We start from the raw sequence: 18,913 nt of genomic DNA, 5'->3' as shown, positions 1-18,913 counted from the left end.
TTTGTCCTTCCTTTTAAAGCTTCATTTCATCTCTTTCAGCATGGTGGTCCAGCACTGAGTATCAGTTGTAATGAGAGCCAAATATTATCACTTAAAAGCTTTGTTTTGATTAGAAGGGAGGCTGAGTGATTCTGCGGTGCTCTGTTTGGTGTGCTGGAGCTCAGCAGCTCCCGCAGTACCTGAATTTGTCAGCTGCAGACTCAGTGGAAACAAAGGCTTGTAGCGATATCTATAAAGCTGCATGCACTTCAAAGAGAACTGCTAAAAACTAGACCCACAGTGTCATTTCCATCTCTGAAGAAACAGAGTGTGTGCCATCTGAGAGTCTCATAACCAGCTGCGTTCAGAAAACCAGCTGGGAGTGCTGAGAGCTGTGTGCTGTGTCAGGACAAGGTCTGGCTGGGGGTTTGGAGGCGGGGAGTAAGGATAGCTTACAAAAACACCTTGATAGGCATCTCTGTGTTTTTACAGTTTCCAGGCTTTCTTGGCATCAGCTTAGTCTTAGTTTCATCTTCCTGAGGCTTCTTATATAGAAACATAGATTAAGTGCTACTCTGACACGGGTCAGCTTTGTTCATCTGCCCAAACACAGCTATGTCAGAATTGTTTGCCTTTTGTATGGACAGCTCTTCACTTCTGAATTCCCCTAATATGCACAGGTAAAGCACTAAGATAGGTGTAGATATATATATATATATATATCAGTTCTTGGCTCTTGCCCAGGAACAGCAGTGGGGTCACTGTTAGCAAAAGCATGGTGGTGCTGCTGCTGTTGGACGGTTGAAATTCCTGGAAAGTTTTATTTTTAGTTCTTCCTAGTTGTAAAAACCTAGTTGGCACAGTGTGTCTGCTAACGGCATTGCTGGTGTGGGAGAAGCAGAACTGCCTGGTAGGAGCTGCATGACCAAAGCATTTGAATACCACAAGGCAAGGGCTAGGAGTGAGGAAGCAGGATGGGGTGCTGGTATGGAGCTGGCTTCAAACAACATGCAAGTGAGTTTAAGCCTAGTCCTGGTTCTTAAACCCTCCCCTTGTAGCTCACAGGGCATCACTCAAATTCTGCCCTAATTTCCATGAGAGTCCAAATACCTCTGTATTGATCTCCCCTACTTTGCAATATTTAAAAATGGGTATAATACAATGTGAAAAATGCCCAGGCAAAAGCTACCAATTCCCATTTAATACCTGTAGCTCTTCTAGGTAGTAATGCTGGAAGGCATTATTTTCCAGCTACAAGGTTTTGCGGGCTGCTAAAAAGCATAATGTGTTAGACCTTTTGTACCCACATCTGCACATAGCGATTGAATCCAAAAGGTAGCACTGACGGTTTGAAATACATACCTTGTGTCTCTGCCGTGAGAAATACAGCGCAGTGGCAAGTGACTCAAAGCGCCTCTCTCCAAAGAAGCACGTTGAGGAAATTAAGGGAGAAGTAGTGAATTCCAACAGAAAAAGATCATGTGCAGGCTGCATCTCACCTGACAGCTATTAGCATTTCCTGTACCTGTAGTAATGACCTTAGCCTGGTTTGCAGCAATGATTTGTCATGCACTGAGCTGCATTCTTAAATCCTTGGTTCAGTCGTGGGGCTGGGTAGTTCATGTGGTGCTCCAGTCATCTGCTGATAGATGAATTACTCCTCTGGCAGATAGTCACCCCAGCTCTTCCTGCGGGCGTAGGTGTATAATTGGTGGCGTACTCCTGAAATGGGAAGCATTACAATGACTAAGATACTGAGACAGTCAGGAGCGTCACTGATGTTTCCTTTCTCGTGGAGCCATGGATATGTTTATCAAAAACAGAGTTCATTTGGTCTAGTTCTTCTTGTTCTGGTGGTGAGTTACTTAATAGTACAAAAACGTGGAGCAAGCAGAAACAGGAAGGGCCAGGCAGGCGAGCGCTTGAGCCACACTGACTTAATGCCCCAACTTCGGTGGGCGTGGGAGTGTGGGAAGTGCTGCACCCAAACAAAGTAACAGATAAGGACTGGACAATTTGCAATGTGTTCCAGCAGGCAACCATTTTGAAAACTTAGTAAGAAGCATGGATGCTTCAGGATGAACTGATACAGATGGGAAATGTAATGGTGATGTTAAGTGTAATTGCTCAAAAAACCTGCAAATGTTTCAATAGTGTGCATGTTAAGCAATACCCGCCCCGTGGCTGCAGCTGGCTGTTTCCCGACAGGGTTCCCTGGCAAGGCTAGCTGTTGCCAAAGAAGGAGTTTCAGCACAGGCTGGACTCTGCAGGGAGCACCCGGGGGGCAGACCCAGAGCGTGCTGGAGTCTTTTTTGTAACAGCAATTCCAAGCTGCACGTTGGCTGTAATTAAGAAATACCCTTGTTGCAACAACGTTGCAGAGCGGCGAAGGTGGGTTTCGGCCTGAAGCGGCAGGCTCGCCGAGTGGCACTTGTCACAGGCTCGCTGCGTGCTGCTGTGACTCGGTTTGGCGCAGTGGAGGCCCGTGGCTGGGATGTCAGGCCGACATCTTGCCCCTTGAGCAGCAGCGGTAGCAGCGTTCAGCGTGTGGCGATTTTCCCGCTGTTTTTGCGCGCGGGTGCCCAGGGTGGCACGGGCAAGGCGGAAAGCCGTAGAAGTCGGCTGGTCGGCCGCAGCGTGCTGCGACGCTGGCAAGGTCTGAGCAGGTGAGGCACCAGCTTGAAACCCGGGTTCGTTTTGCAATGGTTGAGGCTGTTGGGAGAGTAACCCTGGGCTTCAGGTGTCTTAGCGCTGGTTTCAAAAACCGCACAGTGGTGAGGCGCGAAGAGCAGGGCCGCACTCCAAGGACGCTATTGCAGCCCGAAGCCCCTTTCAGAGGGTGAGGAGGGTCTCGGCGCTGGCTGCTCACGACACCCCCGTCCTACCCGGCGGGTGGCGGAGGGCTGCACCCCCGCCCCCGGGCCGGGCCCGCCTTCCGCGGGGGTGGTGCCGCCGGCGGCGCGGCGAGCCCGGAGCGGAGGATGCTGCTGCCGCTGCTGCCGCTGCTGCTGGCGCTGGCGGAGGGGCGGCGGGTGGCCGTGCTGCTGCTGGACCTGCGGAGCAGCCCCCGCGGGGAGGTGAGCCCAGCTTTTCTCTCCCTCACCCTAGACGCTAGCCTGGCCCGGAACCCGCGCTATGTCGCCTTGCTCAGGTGAGCCGCTTCCCTCCCCTTTTAGGCAAAGGAAAAAGGGCCCTGGGGGGTGGGGTGGCAGAGGGGTCCCTCAGAGCGGGGGGGAGAGGTCCCCGGCAGGCAGAGAGGTCCGCAGCCGCGGGGAGGGGAGCCCCGGCATCCCGGCGGGGAGCCGGCAAAGGCGCTGCTGCCCGGCGTGCTCCCGGAGGGGCAGGGCAGGGGAGCGAGCTGGGGGGAACGGGGAGACCCCATCCCTGGAGCTGGGGCTGGGGGAGGCTGCTGGATCCCCTCTGCTTCGGGATTCACTCATTTCATCCTCCCAGGGCAGCGAGGCGGTACCTGCCGTGGGTGCGAGCTGCACCGTTTCGCTTGCGCTCGGGGAATGAGTGGCAGGGCTGGGTGGATGGAGGGAAGGCGCAGCTCGGGTGGTACTCGCTGGAAGCAGCACGGGGATAAACTTGGGAGAGCAGCTACTTTGCGAGCAGAAGAAAGGGAGAAGGAAACTGCCGAGCAGAGGGTTTATGTGTGACAGGGCTGGGGGCTGCTAGCCCTGCCACTCTGCGAGATAAAAATCGTCTGAGACCTCGGGCAACTTTGCAGACATTTGCCGGGGCACTGTCAACATAAAGTCAAATAAATGGTGAGGAAGGTCTGTCACCATCAAAGCTGAATCGAGAGATCCTAAAAATGAAGCCTTTTTTCCCCTTGGATAACACTGAACAACTCTGGACTGCCGAGTGATGGTGTTCCCTGCCTGTTCATTTGGCTCTGACCTCTTGCCTTTTCTTCCCTGCTTTTGCTCTGGTTTTTTGTACTCTATTCCTTTTGATTCTACCTTTTTTGCAAGCTATCTTAATTCTTTCCTTTTCCTCTGTCTGATCCCATTTTTCAGCCCCACGGTATTTCTCCAGTCCTGATTTCCCTCCTCCCACCATCTTCATCTTTTCCTCCTCACCAAGGTGGGGAGAAAGGTGACACCAGCTTTATTGGAAAGTTCTCAGGTCTCCAACCTCCAGCCCCAACCACACACCTTGGGGTTCAGTCTGGGGCCAGCCCTGCCACCACGAGGAGCGGGAAGTACTTGGTGGCCTCTAATCTGCTGTGTGTCACCACCGAGCAGATAGTGCTTGTGCGCCCGGCATCCTCCGACGCCTTGCAGTTTCCCCCAGCGAAGGCTGGGTGTCGGTGCTGCACATCCTGTGCAGCATGTGCGCAAGTCGCAGAGGTAGAGCTTATGTTATTTTATAAACCTGCTTCGCTAAAGCTAATGCTTGTCCCAGCATGGACTCTTAATCTCTCCTGGGTACAAAAGCGATCACTTTGGCTGTCGTTGATTGGAAATTGGGATTGATGGTGTGAAGTCAGTTTTATGTCCACCTTCTCACGGGACTGGTATGTTAGTTTTGTATAAAAAAAAAACCCTAAAAAATCTAGGGGAGAAGGATGCTTAGGACAAAAAAATACCTGTTTTAAAGTATTGCCTTACTTTGCCCCCAGGATTTGACTCCCTGTCCGTGAGTGTGTTCCCTGGGGCACGTCTCCCCCTCACTGATGCTCTCCTGGCCCACTCGGCCAGCAGCTTCTCTGTTACACAGTGCAGAGAGCTGGGGCGCAGGTCCAGCAATGGGTCAGGAGTGTCCTGAGACTACTGGGTGGCCTCAGGTCACCTACTGCAGTGCGTCCCTCCAAGCACTTGCCATGTTTAGCCTCTACACCGAAGCCATAGTCTGCATGAATATAGTGTTTCTTCTGTTTCCTGACATCCCTTCTTCAGCAATCCTAAACTGCGTGCCCTGGCGACGGCCCTGTCTCCAGGCTTCCTGAGGTTTGGCGGCACTGAGACAGATTTTCTCATCTTTGATCCCAACAAGGATTCAACTTCGGAAGAAAAAATCCTCTGGAAACTTCAGGCCCAGCAAGGTAAAATGGGCATCAATGTGTTAGACTCAAAATCATCCTGGGTTTAGGAGGTGGCTTTGATGCAGGCTGGGGATGCTACAAGGGCATGGCAGCAGCGCTGGGGGTCCTCCTTGGGGTCAGCATTGCTCTCCTTCATGGAGAAGAGATCCATGGACCTTCAGCAGGGTCTGTGGGAGGAGCTGTGCTAGCTGTGGGAAAGCAAGGAAGGGTGCGGGGGACCTCATGTCCACCCTGGCATCTGCCAGGACTCTCCCTTTGCTGCCCCATGCTCCTCGCAGCAGCCTTGGGAGCTCCCTCGCTGCCTGGGAGGCAGTCAAGGTCAGCTCAAAAGTTGTGGTTTCATTATGAAAATTAAGTAATGGAAGGAAGAAGTAATCTGATCAGAACAGAGCGTCCGTTTTCTCTCTCTTGGTCAAAGCCAGAGCTAGGCTGGGGGTGCAGCCTTGCCCTTCTGTCACTTCGACAGGGCAAGTGCAAACCCACTGGACCACTGCCAACTGCTTGAGCTTGGTCCTGGTGTGCGAGGTTTCCCACTGCATTAAAGTCTGTTTCCTCTTTAAACTCAGCAAAAACACATAAACCCTTCTAGAGGTGTTTCAGATGAAAAAATTCCCATCTATTCCTGTGATACACAGCACAACAGTGCAATCGTACATCACTGTACAACCGGTGACGCTCAGTTTTGAAGTCAAGTGGTACTTTCCCCCCCGTACCGCTTTGCTGAGTGACCACCTCCTCTCGGGGTAACTGCGACTCCAGCTCGTGCCTTCCTCTCTGGTTATGGCTTGTTCCTGGTTTGCATGCCAAGAAAAAACATGAGCTTTGAAGAAAAAGCGTCTTATGACTCCTGCCTATGTTGCTGTTGGAGCTGCGCAGGGCAGTTGGCGCTTTCCCCTGCATGAGATGAGCAGCGCAGGAAGCATTGCCCCATATCTGCCCACAGCAAGGCAGGCCACGAACCCTGCTGTACCGCTGCACACCGGGGTGGCTTATCTGCTCCTCGGGCCCCGCAGCCTGCGCTTTGTCAGCTTGCTGGAACGAGGGTTTCCGGATGGTGCTCCAGCTAAAATAGTTTATTGGAGTGTGACTGGCACAATACCAGCCTCCAGAAGTACAGCTCAGTCTTCCCCACCCCTCCATCTCCATCACCTTAAACTGGGATATATACATTATATATTTATATATATTTATGCATCAAGCCAGTCCTTTTTTTCTATGTGGTTAACATTGTGAAAGTAGGGGTGCGTTTCACAGAAGTGCGTGAGTGGATCTCAGCCTGGCCCCAAGGAGTTGTGCTTCCTCCTGAGGGACGTAGCCCTTTGCATGCTGGACCCTGGCCGTGAAGACGAGGACTTAATTGCTATCAACCTTCTTCTGCCCTACAGAGGCTTGTGGCTCAAGGCCTGAGTTTGCTGCTGTTGAGAAGCTGCTGCTGGCCCAGTGGCCCAGCCAGGAGAAGCTGATTCTTACAGAGCATAACTGGAAAAAGCACAAAAACACCACCATTACAAGTAAGACTTCGATGGATTTTTCTGCTAGGGTTTATAACCAGGGGGCTGCAAATCTCTGCCCCGCAGTAAAAGGGTCGTAGGCTGTTATTAGCTGAAAGCACTGAAAAAGAAATGTTTCACCCATTTAGAAAAATATTCAAAGAAATCTTTTTCTACTGTCTGCCACTTCATATTTAGTAGTATTCCGCTGTTGCAGGAGTTGGGAGGATCTCAACACCTTGCAGGATGGTGTGTAGCACGGTCTGGGCTCTTTTGTCCGGCTGGGGGAGCATCTGCAGCACCAGGCTAAATAAATACAGGCAGTAAAGATTGTCGCTTGGCCAGAGCTCAACTAGCATGCTGTAACCTTGAGATAAACATCCCCCCTTTGTCCTCCGTGCAGGAAATACGCTGGATATTCTCTACAGCTTTGCAAGCTGCTCAGGGTTTCACCTGATCTTTGGGCTCAATGCCTTGCTGCGGAAAGATGGCTTGCAGTGGGACAGCTCGAATGCCCAGGCACTGCTGGATTACTGCGCCTCGCGGCGGTACAACATCTCCTGGGAGCTTGGGAACGGTAAGTGCGAAGCCTGCTTGTGGGCCAGGCCAGCAGTCACCTGGGAAGGTACCACCACAGCGTATGGGCTGGTAATTTTGGATGTTTTGTATAACGGCCCATAAAGGCAAGGTGATGTTTTATTGGGAAACATTAAGGTCTTAATTTGCGGGGAGGGATTTCACAGAAGGCCCAACGAATGAGCTAATTGAGATGATTTTGCCGCTCGTACCAAGATTCTGAGATGAGGTGAATGATGCCCCACGAGGTGCAGGATGCCACCTATGGGGACTGGCTGGGACAGAGTGCTGGAGAGCAGCACGCTGCCTCACCTGGGCTTTCGATTTCATGCTCATCGCCTTCAAATATCTCACGCGCACCATGCCAGATCACGTGAAGCTATAGGGGGTTGGTACTCCCCACATGGAACAAGCTGCCCTATTTTGTGCCTCAGAACTAGAGCAGGGTGCCGATGTGCGCGTGTCTTCCCCAGAGCCCAATAGCTTCAGGAAGAAATCTGGCATCTACATCGACGGCTTCCAGCTGGGGCAAGATTTTATTCACTTACGCCAGCTTCTGAGTAACTATACCCTCTACCAGCATGCGAAGCTCTACGGTCCTGACGTCGGGCAGCCCCGAAAGCACACGCAGAGACTGCTGAGGAGGTAGGGGTGTGGGGCCCCGGCAGCACCCCCCGGGGTGGGCAGGTGTCGATAGCGGTGTCTCATCTGCACCCAGATGCAGGGGGCATGAGGAGGCATCTGGGCAGGGTTTTAAGGATTTTCTGCTCCAAACCAATAGTAAGGATGTACAAATGGATACATCCAGTCTATTTGAGAACTAATTTCCTGCATTTTTCCTTAAATTAGAAACATGGAATTTTTTTTTCCTTGACTGGGGATGACTGAAATCTTACCTGCATGCATGACCTCAAGGCTTAAATACTCAGCCAGTTGAAACTAAGATACTAGCAGTACTTCAGTGATCCTCACACATCTCAATTCAGCACTGGCTCTAGCGCTGCGTTAACAAGGGCTTTTCACCCTAGAAATCCCTGCATGTTACACAAGCTTTAATTCATCCACCCAGCAACCCGCTGAGGCAGCCGGGCTGCCCAAAGCCCGCTTAAAAGCCATCGCAAGCATGGCCCCAAAGCAGTTCACCATCACTACTGCCAGCCAGGGAAGAGGGCAGGACTGTGCGTGGCAGCTCGCTCGTGGGGGCCGTGACCCATTACCGGTACCTGCTAACCCCCCGCTCTCCACCGCATCCCCTCTGGTTGCAGCTTCCTGAAATCGGGAGGGAAGGTGATCGACTCTGTCACATGGCACCAGTAAGTACTGCTCAGATACCATCGTCACTCTGCTTATCGCCTGTTTTCTTTACAAAATGGCAATTTGAACATCTCAACAGGAAGGAGGGGGTGAAATACTCCTTTCAGTAGTTCCTCGGGTGCCTCTCCGCAAACTGCTCTGCTCAGAATAAGAGAGGAATTGAGGGAGCACGTTACAGAAATGCAGGTCTCCAAAGAGGCTACTTGGTGCAGAGACCCAAAAGCAGTGGTGGGGGTTTGTAATGTGGGCACAGCAACGGGGAATGCAACATGTGCAAGACTGTCATTTTGCTTGCTAAATACGTGCACTGAGAAAAACAGAAGGGGGATGTGGAGAAAAAGATGGCACGGCAGCTTTATTTTTCAGAAGAGCATGAGGGGGTAGGTCATGGCTCTCCCCCGCAGGAGAAGAGTTTCTGCAGCGGTTGAGCCTTTTTGCATATGCCATGTTTATCTTGTACCAAAAGCTAGTGAGATCTGAGCAGCAGTCCCAGTTGTCTCAAAGCTCCAAGTTGCCAACCCTTGCAAATAAAATGCACTTTCCCATGGGAAGAAGAGGATGTTGTATAAAAGGAAAAGAAGGTAGCTCAGACTTACTCAGCGGAGATGCCTCTGCTGAACTTCTGCAAGAGCAGAAGGTTTTTAACGTAAGGTTTTAAACGATCCATGGGTGGCTGAGCTTTGAAATGGAGTCAGTACCCCTGACATTGGTGCTCTCCTTGGCATTAGAAAGGCTGAATCTGCTTGAGTGAAAGCTTCGCTCCCTAAAAGCAAATTCAGGGAGTCACTGATGACCCTGCTGGCAAATGCACCCAACTCCTTGTAAAAAATGCAGCAGAAGCCTTGTTAGCTGATGTATTACATGCTGCCTTTTTTCTCTATTTATGTCTATTTCATATAAATGAAAAGCCCTGCAGGTCTGGCTGACCCTTACCCATAGAGAAGCGCTAGCAGCTTCTCCTGCTCCCTTACATTTGCTCTCCACGTCAGTTTGGGCTGTGTGTGGGTAACTCGCCCTCAGATCCCACCCACAGTGCAAACAGCACCGGCACAGTCCCAGCCCTTGGCTCCTGTGCTGTGGCTTAGAGATGCAGTTTTAAAGTGCTCAGGTGAGCAGTGGGTAAGTTGGCCCCAGGGCACCTGCCATGAACTCCACAGGTTTGAAAGTGATTTCCATGTGAAGGTGGTTTTCTTTCCGGAGTTGAATGCAGCACAGTGACATGCAGCAGCCAGGTAACAGTGGGAAAAGATGTACATGCTTATATTATATATATGTATACATATATGACTTATCTATGTATTTTGAGCTGCTAGCAAGGCGTAAAACATGTCCTCTCCCCTTCCTGAGCTGTTCTTGCCCTGTGGCTGCCTTTGCTTTAAATGGGCATGCATTATTTTCTTTACTAATTTAGGATTATCGGGTTTTAGCTTCCTCTTGTGGCTGGAAGACTTCAGCTACTTCTGGTAGGACTGAGCGATAGCGTGATGAAATGCAAAAACCACAGGGACCCCAACTTCCCATTCTTTATTCGGACAAACCAGACTTAAAAGCTTTTCTTCTCATGGTGGAGGGCAACCTTCATCCCATAGGGATGGCTCCATCCCGTTCCCCTCCAGATGGCCAAAATACTCCAACAGAAGGACAGAAGCTGGGGTCTGATGTTTTTAATATATAACTTGATACAGTAAAGCACGTAATCACATAGGAGTGTCAGATTCCTCAGCAAGAGAAGATTTACAGAAGCTGCCTCTTATTCAGTGATGTTTTCCTTGTTCTAAATGAGCAGATGCAAAAAACCTCTACTAATTCTGTTGATCAAAATTTCTGTGATATCCTGCCTCCTACCTGATAGTCCCTTAAATACAAACAACATACCTACACATTTGGAAAACAAAAAAAGAAAAAGAACTGGACAGAAAAATAGTGCTGTGGATAAATGTATCAAGCAACTGAGTACTTTCGGTGGTGTTTTGTACCAGTGGTGATATTTTGGCTTAATTTTGGCTATGGGTTTTTTTCCATTTCCAGTTACTACGTGAACGGACGAAGTGCAACGAGGGAGGATTTCTTGAGCCCTGAAGTGCTGGATACCTTTGCCACAGCTGTACGCGAAGTCCTGGAGGTGCCTTGTCCTGTTCAATCATTCCCATGTTCAGTTCCCAGGGGTTTAGCAGAGAACCTGGAATAAAGTACAATTTCTCACTAGCAATAAACAGAGATCCTCAAAGCTTGGGTGCTGCTGTCATTGTAAATTAAAAAAAAAAAATTAACAATACTAATAATAAATGAGCTCCAATAGTTTGCCATGCAGCAAGCATGGTGCCAGATACATCACAAACCTACAACATTCTCATTTATCGATGTAGTCGTTACTCAGGGATCTAATTTACGGTCATATCCCCCAATTTCTTTGTCTTTTGAGATCCTGAGAACAGTATAATGTAGAGTATACCACTATTCAGGATGAGAAGACTTACAGGACCTGGCTTTTAGTGATGTTTGCCTCGTTCTACATGTGTAGATGTGATTTTTTGGAGGGGTGGGAAGTAAATCTGCTTCTAGTCCTTTTGATCAAAATTTCTGTGACATCCCACCTCAGTTGGTGTTATCGCTTAAACGCAAACGTCATATGTAGGCAATTTGGCTAAAGCACAAAATTCTGGTTGCCCGTTATTTCAGCAGCCAAAAAACTTAACTGTTGTCTCTTTCTCTTCTTCCCTATGCCACACCGGCCAGATTGTTGGTGGGACCGTGCCCGACAAGAAGGTCTGGCTAGGAGAGACGAGCTCTGCCTATGGAGGGGGAGCTCCCAGGCTGTCCAACACTTACATTGCTGGCTTTATGTGAGTACCATGTCACAGGTGTGGGGAAATTACACATTTTACCAGCTGAAGGGGGTTGCGTACATGCCCTGCGGGAGGAACATCTCCCCCAGGCTTCCCGGGGAGCGCAGGCAATGGGTGGGTTGAGGATTGTAACCCTCCCACCGCTCCCTGTGTGCTTCCCCCCCTGCCTGAGGTTCGATGTAGGCCCAGGTAATAGCAGATTCCTATGGGAAATGGGGGGTGAGAAGCATGAGAAAGTTGTGTTTCTGCCCTTGAATCTGCAATGCTAAGTCCATCCTTTTGTGAGGACGGAAAGTCATTCATGGGGTGGGTGTCCTTTTCTGATGTCAACTTTTGACCACCGTGAAATAACTAACCAAAGGGAAATTTAGTCATGAAAATAATTTTCTCCAAGGACTCCAGTTGTAGCATTTTGTTGAAATAAAAGAATTCAGGCTTTTCTTAGCACTTCGATCAGTTTGTAGATTCAGGGAGATAGAATTGCATGGGAATGTGTGGTTCACACTTTGAAAAGGAACCAAAACCATGGTTGCAATGTATTTTTTATCCCTCCTACAAGGCATGATGATCTTTTCATCAGGGCCTGGTGGGTCAGCAAGTCAAAGCGTGGTAATGGCAGGCAACCTTGTCATTGGTGTGATGATTTCTCTCAGCCTTCAGGCCCTTGGCCAGTTCAGGAGCATCTGCTGCCGCTCCCAGTTTCCACTGCCTGCAAACAGGGGAGTGGAGCAACCGTTCCCACCAACTCGGACCTCCAGAGGTGGTCTGAAATTATTTTTTTAAGGTAATCAATGCAAGACTTGAATTGAAATTAGTTGTGTGATTTTAAGGAAGTCAGCATCATGCCCTAATTCTTTCTTTCCTACTTCCCGAGCTGGTTGGAGAGGGGCAACAGCGTACAGTTGAGGTCAGCAATTTCATCTGCATGTTGTTTGCCTCATTTTTTGGCAGGTGGTTGGACAAACTTGGGCTTTCAGCTAGGCAGGGGATTGACGTGGTGATGAGACAGGTTTTCTTCGGGGCAGGGACCTATCACCTGGTGGATGCCAACTTTGAGCCTTTGCCGGTATGTATGCAGCCCCACTAACACCATCTGAATGCTGTCTGTATTTCTGCACAGGCAAGACTGGATTTAGCGATACAAGTCAGCTATTTTAATAACACCTTTTTTTGTAGGATAGTCGCAGTTATCCTTGTACCCAAAGTTAGCTCATGTTTCATTATGGGTTCATGTATTATATATATACAGATACATGATATTTACTGCAACTGCAGGGATGCAGCTAGTCTTCAGCACAGCAGAGACTGATTTCTGGATCATGATGCTCTGATTTGTATGCAGACACTTCTGGAGTTCACAAAGCTTTTCTGGATGGACTGTTTTGGTTTGAGTACTCCTCAGCTGAATGATGAGTAGCTTTTAAACAGAAGTGATACGAGGTATTATAATAAATTATATCTCAAGTGAAAACCAAACCAACATGAAGTCAAGACTCAAGCATTTCTTAGGTCATGAGCATATTTAGCCTTCAGTAGTGGCTGAAGGATAATTAAATGAAAACATTCATTTAGTAGAGTTGGATTTATTAGGAAATAACATTCTGCTGTGATGAAACATCATTATTTGAACTATATGTTGTTCTTGCATGTACAGCATGTTTCTTTGTGCTAGTAGCACTTACCTTGGGGTTGAGAGGATAGCATCTTTCTTTTTAGCTTTCCTCTCATTTTTCTGCTTCCAAGTTGTGATTTTTACAGGCTCATAGAGACCACCTGAGAGGAAACCCAGCATATGGGATTTTTCTGTCCTGCCTGTTCAGCTGGTCCCTATGCCAGGGGCTGCGTTGTCAGGCTTGTCGCTTTGGACTTTTTATTCCTTCACTTAAAATAGATTTAATTTGGACTGAAAGGATGTGCCTTGTTCCTCACCTACAGGCAGTACAGATGCTAATGCTAATAATGCTTTAGAGGCAGGGAAATCCAAACCCAGGTCCATCAGTTTTAGTTAGCATGGAAATGAAGAAGCACAGCAGTGTCAGAAGACTGCATCTCCTTGCAGAGGGGCTGAGCATGCAGGCTGATAGGAAAAGTCACTTCCCTGGGCTCGTGGTGAGTCAGGAGAGAAACACGATGGTTTTCCTTCTAGGAAAACCTCAAAGACAGACAGACAGATGAGCTGGGAGAAGCTCTCTGAAATCCATCAGCTGGAGCACATCCTCCCCTGGGGCTGTGCTCAAAGAAGCAATGCTGCTAAATGCAGCCTGCCTGCGGCCTCCTAGTCCCAAAACACATCTGCACAAACCACACGCTCTCTTTGGTATGGTCACAGACTTCTGTCGTGGTTTAGCCCCAGCCAGCAACTAAGCACCATGCAGCCGCTTCCCCCTCCCCACTCCCAGTGGGGTGGGGAGGAGGATCAGGAAAAAAAAAGGTAAAACTTGTGGGTTGAGATAAGAGCAGTTTAATAACTAAAGTAAAATAAAATACACTACTAACTAAGAATAATAATATTATAATAATAATAATTGTAATGAAAGGGAATATAGCAAAAAAAAGAGAAATAAAATGCAAGAAAAGACAAGTGAGGCACAATGCAATTGCTCACCACCCACTGACCGATGCCCAAGCAGCGATCTGTGCCCCCCGGCCAACTCCCCCTGTTATATACTGGGCATGACATTCCATGGTATGGAATATCCCTTTGGCTGGTTCGGGTCAGCTGTCCTGGCTATGCTCCCTCCCAGCTTCTTGTACGCCTGCTTGCTGGCAGAGCATGGGAAACTGAAAAATCCTTAACTTAAGATAAGCACTACTTAGCAACAAAACATCAGCGTGTTATCAACATTATCCTTACACTAAATCCAAAACACACTGTACAGCTACTAAGAAGAAAATTAACTCTATCCCAGCCAAAACCAAGACAACTTCATAGGGGAAAAGTAGTGGTCAGATGCCAGAAAAAGCAAACCTGGAAAAAAATGAGTCTGCGCTGGGCATCACCCTGCTCTTGGGCATGGTCCTGGGGTGTCAGAGGATTTACTCGACTGGTGTTCAGAAATTAATCCTGAGACCTGTTCAAAAGCACTATGTGAGTGAAAGGCATAAAAGTTGTCGGGGGCTTCTTCCTGGCGTTGCGCCTGTGGAAGGGCAGCTCATCCCCCACAGGTTCAGCCCTGAGGTGCTCTGTACCCTGCAGAAGGGTGTTTTCAAAATGTAAACAGTCTCTCCTCCACAGAAAGAGCTCTGAGACTTGCATATGAAGGGGAAAATTACTCAAAGGTACCTTGTAAACACAGCTGCTCTGCAACTTGGAGGCAGTGTTTTCTCTTTAGCTATGCCGTTTGTGGGAATTTGAATAGATATGTGAAAAACTTTGATAAAGCAAAAAATTACAGGGGAAAAAAAACCTGAAATTACCAGCAAAATGAACGTTACATTAAGCACTGTGTGGAGTACTTGGCACATACACAAGTGCTTACGTGTGTTTTTGTGCCTCCCAGGACTACTGGCTCTCACTGCTCTACAAGAAGCTGGTGGGTACCAAGGTGCTGCAGGTCAGCCTGGCGGGAGCCGACAAGAGGAAGCTCCGCGTCTACCTCCACTGCACGAACGCCCTCCAGTAAGCCTCCAAAAAGGGTGAAATATCCCAGAAACTGAGCCCACGGCCACTCCCAGGCCAACAAAAGCAACCTGGGACAGCGCGAGGACGCACGTTATTTCTGTGAAACCTCTTTCTCTCCTGATCCCCACCATCATCTTCTCTTGCCTTACAGCCCAAAGTACAAAGAAGGGGACGTGACGCTGTTTGCCTTAAACCTCTACAATGTTACTCAACATTTGCAGCTACCGACTTACTTATCGAGCAAGCATGTGGATCAGTACCTCTTACTGCCTCATGGCAAAGAGAATATACTTTCCAGGTAAGGGTGCAATTCCTCCTGTCTCTGTAGAAAGGATTGTGAGTCGAGTTAGATGGCCTCTAAAACCTCACCTTGTTCAATTTGCAAGGAGGGGACAGGGGGAAGAGGTTACCATTCAGTCATCTGTGTTTTTTTTCAGTAAGGTCTGACTTGTGTTAAATCAGGTCTCCTAAAATCAGGCTGCTGAAAGCTTGCTAAGGTACAAGGACACCTGTTTGATGTTAATTGGAAAGCTTTTTCCTAAAAGGCTTCAGGGCTCTGGACCAGCTGCTAAGGTCCTTTTTCTTCTGCACAAGCACAGGTATATTGCTTTCCCAAGTGCTGGCTCCTGATTTACAGCAACATGTTCAGGCTTTGTATGGTTTCTTTTGTTGTTACTGCTAATGCATTGGCACGGGAAGGATCTGCTCTGCAGGCATAAAAGATATCTTAATATTTGCAGGAGAAAAACCAATGAAAATTTGTACTTTTCAAAGCCTATTCTGCTGTTAACCTCACTAGAAGAGTAAGAAACGTACTTTTCAACTTGCTTGTGCTAGTATTCTAAAGGAGTCCTTGCAGAGGGAGTGCAGCAGATGCTCTGTGTGTGTGCACACATAAACCCTCAAGGGAAGTTTAGTTTGGCTTTGGGCTGAGTTTGTTTACACTCAGGTCCAGAGTTGTTTGTGCTCAATGGCAAACAGAGCACAGCTGTCCAAACAGTCTCTCTGTCCCTCTCCAGGTCTATTGAGCTGAACAGCCGTGTGCTACGGATGGTGGATGACAAAACGCTGCCAGAGCTTATCGAAAAACCCCTTGGTCCCGGCAGCATGCTCGGCCTTCCAGCCTTTTCTTACGGCTTTTATGTTATCAAAAACGCCAAAGCTATTGCTTGCATTTAAATGGTTAATACACACACGCAGGATAAATGTAAAGCACTTGGCTAGTAGGGAAGTTTAATCCTAGAAATTCACATTTCTACCGTGAGATTTGATTCTGGCAAGGGATGCAAATGTGGCGGCACTGGTACGATCTGTGGGCTGGGGAAGACATGAGGTCCCGCTGGGTAATTTGTACGTGACAGATGCTCGTTAAGCTCCTGGGAGAATTATCCAGATAAAGCAAGCCCAGGCAGGGGCTGGTTTTGCTCTCGGTCCAGCCTGGGTCGCTGCGCTCGAGCAGGGGTCCCTTCTCCACACCACGCGCGGAGCTGCATCAGCTTCTCACGCTGCGCTTGGGGCTCTGCCAGCCGGGAACTGCAGCCTCCCCTCTCCCTCTCGTTTCTGCGAGCACAGCTCTTAAAGCAGTTCCTTCAAAAGCTTGCCTTCAGAAAGGATGAGCAGGGTTTTTATTTTAGCTGTACAGCTGTGATTTTGCCTGCACCATGTGGGGAAGCCCAAGGAGGGGTTGTGGTTGCTGAGGGCATCTCGGAGTGGAAAGAGGGGACACACAAAGCAAACCGAGGTCAGGGTGCCTGCAGGGGAAAACGCCTTGACGAGAAACCAGGTCCTCCATGGGTTTGCGGCAGCACACGTTTTTCCCAAGCTAGGAGAGTTCAGTCACAAGATGGAGCTGTGGCCACGTGCTTTCCAAAGGCAAGTTTGTGACACACCAAATGCAGGCTGTTCCTGCAGGGTGGTCTACCTCTGCCCTCACGCACTTCATCCCCGGGAGGAATGGAGGAGCCCACCAGCACCCCGGCAAACCCTCTGTGGTCAGTGGGCTGCACAGTGAGGGCTTGCGACTCCTCAACATTCACCACCCTGCAGGTAGTTCAGCTGGAAAGGACTTCCCTGAACCTATCTGCAGGTGAAGCTCTGCTTTATACTCCCTAACTTGCTCAGGTCTCTTCTGTCCTTGAGGAAACGGGAGAGTAAAGAGACTGAGCAAACCACCCACCCCTTGACCATCGGAGGGACGTCAGTGGCCTTAGAGCATCCTGGGGACAAACCTGCCTGGCCAGGCTGACATCCCTCCCGCTGGGCAAACAGCCATTTTGGCCAGAAATCTGTGCTGGTGGTGGCTTTTCTCCCTGGCTGTGCCTTCCCCGTGCACGCCCTGCTGCGGTTCAGTGTGCCGCTGGCCACTTTCCTCTGGCACGTGGGATGCTGGTCTGCAGGGTAGCCAAATGCCTCAGAGAATACCTGTGGTATCCCGCATGTGTTTATTTCTTGAAGATACATAACCCATGCCACTGTCAATGCTTTATCATATTTTAACCACAGCAGGGGAAAACAGCAACACACCACTGTATTTCCCCTTTTAAGCTTTAAAAGGATGCTACCAGCTACATGGGGTTTCAACACAGGGCAGGGGGGGAGGTGACCTTTTTTAATGAGACTTTAAAAACAGATGTACTTTTGAAGCTGTGATGAAAAATTGCACAATAAAAAGGTTATATTTAAGTTCAGTGTGTCAAAGGAGTGTTTGCATCCACAACACAAATGCATTCTGTGAAGGGTTATGTATCACGGGGTAATATAGATCAGAAATGAGAATAAGGAAGGCTAGTTTGTTTACGTTGTCCAAGTTCAATAAAAGAAGTAAAAAGAGTGTAAAACGGAGTGTAAAGTCTTACATACAGTCAACATAAAGTTAATATATTATGATTATAATAATATAAGTTACAACTAAGACATCAAAGTTACTGTTTGCCTGGTAGCTTCTTTTTAGAACTTTTCTAACAGTTTTGTTTATTCTAATGCTTGTGACTTTTATATTTGAAGATTTTTAAAGTGATTTATAGCAGCTTTTGGCAATCTTCCTTTTTTTTAAGATTCCTTTTTGGCATATGGATACCGCGAAACTCCCTACATTTCTTTTGGTCATACATTGTCTGCGCTTTGTATGATTCCCAACAAGAGTACCCAAGTAAATAAAAATGAAAGAAACCATATCCAGGTTGGTGTGTTTCAACTGTAGTTGACCACCAGTTCAGAAGCCCTCCACCCCGCTGTCTGACTTGGACACGATACACGGGCTGATGGTCGGCACGCAGGAACTACTAGGAGGGGTACAGGGATGTCTGGGTGTGCAAATGACAGCTGCTCTGGCTTCACCTCCCAGCCACGTCTCCTTCTCTGAGCACACAAGCTGGTTCTTCATAAGGCGGGGTGGCGAGAGGTATGATTTACAGCTCACATAACCGCTTTCAACTTAAAAAGCTCTACACACACCCAGATGACTTCTTTTTACAAAGTGTTATATATTAAGCTGATAGTTACTTTTAGCTCTGTACAAACAAAGCAGGAGGGAGGGGAGCATAGGGAACGAGACGCTGGATCCCAGCACACCAAGACAGGTACGGTCAGAACTGGAGGCGAACATCACCCTCGCAGGACCCGTCTGCAGCAGCAACGCCTGCCCCATGGGCACCTTATCTCAAGGGCTTTTTTTTCTCTGTGTATGTTGTAAACCTTGGGGTCTGGGCCTTGAATGTCAATATATATATTTATATACACACACGCTTATCTAAGACCAGGAACAACGATTGTATCTCGCACAAGTTCCAATTTACTTTTGCATTTTTGACTCTGGAGCTTGGATTACTCACCTTGGATTTACTGTAAATCAGTTCCTGGAAGGTGGAGTAAGTTGTGTCATGAGGCCTTTGTATAGGGGATCATTTAATGTATGTGAAAATAAGGAAACTGATAATCTTAGAATCAGGGGCAATTTGACCATCAACTCAGATTTGAGTCAAACAAGACAATGGGGCCTTGTCCTGGTTTCGGCTGGGACAGAGTTAATTTTTTTTCT

At 48.5% G+C, this 18,913-nt stretch overlaps 1 protein-coding gene across 1 annotated transcript; it reads left to right on the top strand.

Annotated features, from left to right (window-relative positions):
• The first annotated feature begins 2,960 nt into the window (after positions 1-2,960).
• On the top strand, positions 2,961-18,035 carry HPSE (heparanase). Its single transcript, XM_050896606.1, has 12 exons — positions 2,961-3,130; positions 4,884-5,029; positions 6,415-6,540; positions 6,923-7,096; positions 7,569-7,740; positions 8,361-8,408; positions 10,438-10,531; positions 11,146-11,252; positions 12,207-12,321; positions 14,756-14,874; positions 15,029-15,175; positions 15,897-18,035. Exons 1-12 carry the CDS (start codon positions 2,961-2,963, stop codon positions 16,054-16,056), a joined length of 1,578 nt encoding a protein of 525 aa, XP_050752563.1. The 3' UTR covers positions 16,057-18,035.
• Positions 18,036-18,913: the final 878 nt, after the last annotated feature.

The sequence above is a fragment of the Gymnogyps californianus genome, chromosome 4, assembly GCF_018139145.2.
Source record: "Gymnogyps californianus isolate 813 chromosome 4, ASM1813914v2, whole genome shotgun sequence".
In the NCBI taxonomy this organism is placed as follows: domain Eukaryota; kingdom Metazoa; phylum Chordata; class Aves; order Accipitriformes; family Cathartidae; genus Gymnogyps; species Gymnogyps californianus.
Note: the sequence above shows the minus strand (reverse complement) of the source record. Positions and strands in the feature narration are given on the sequence as shown.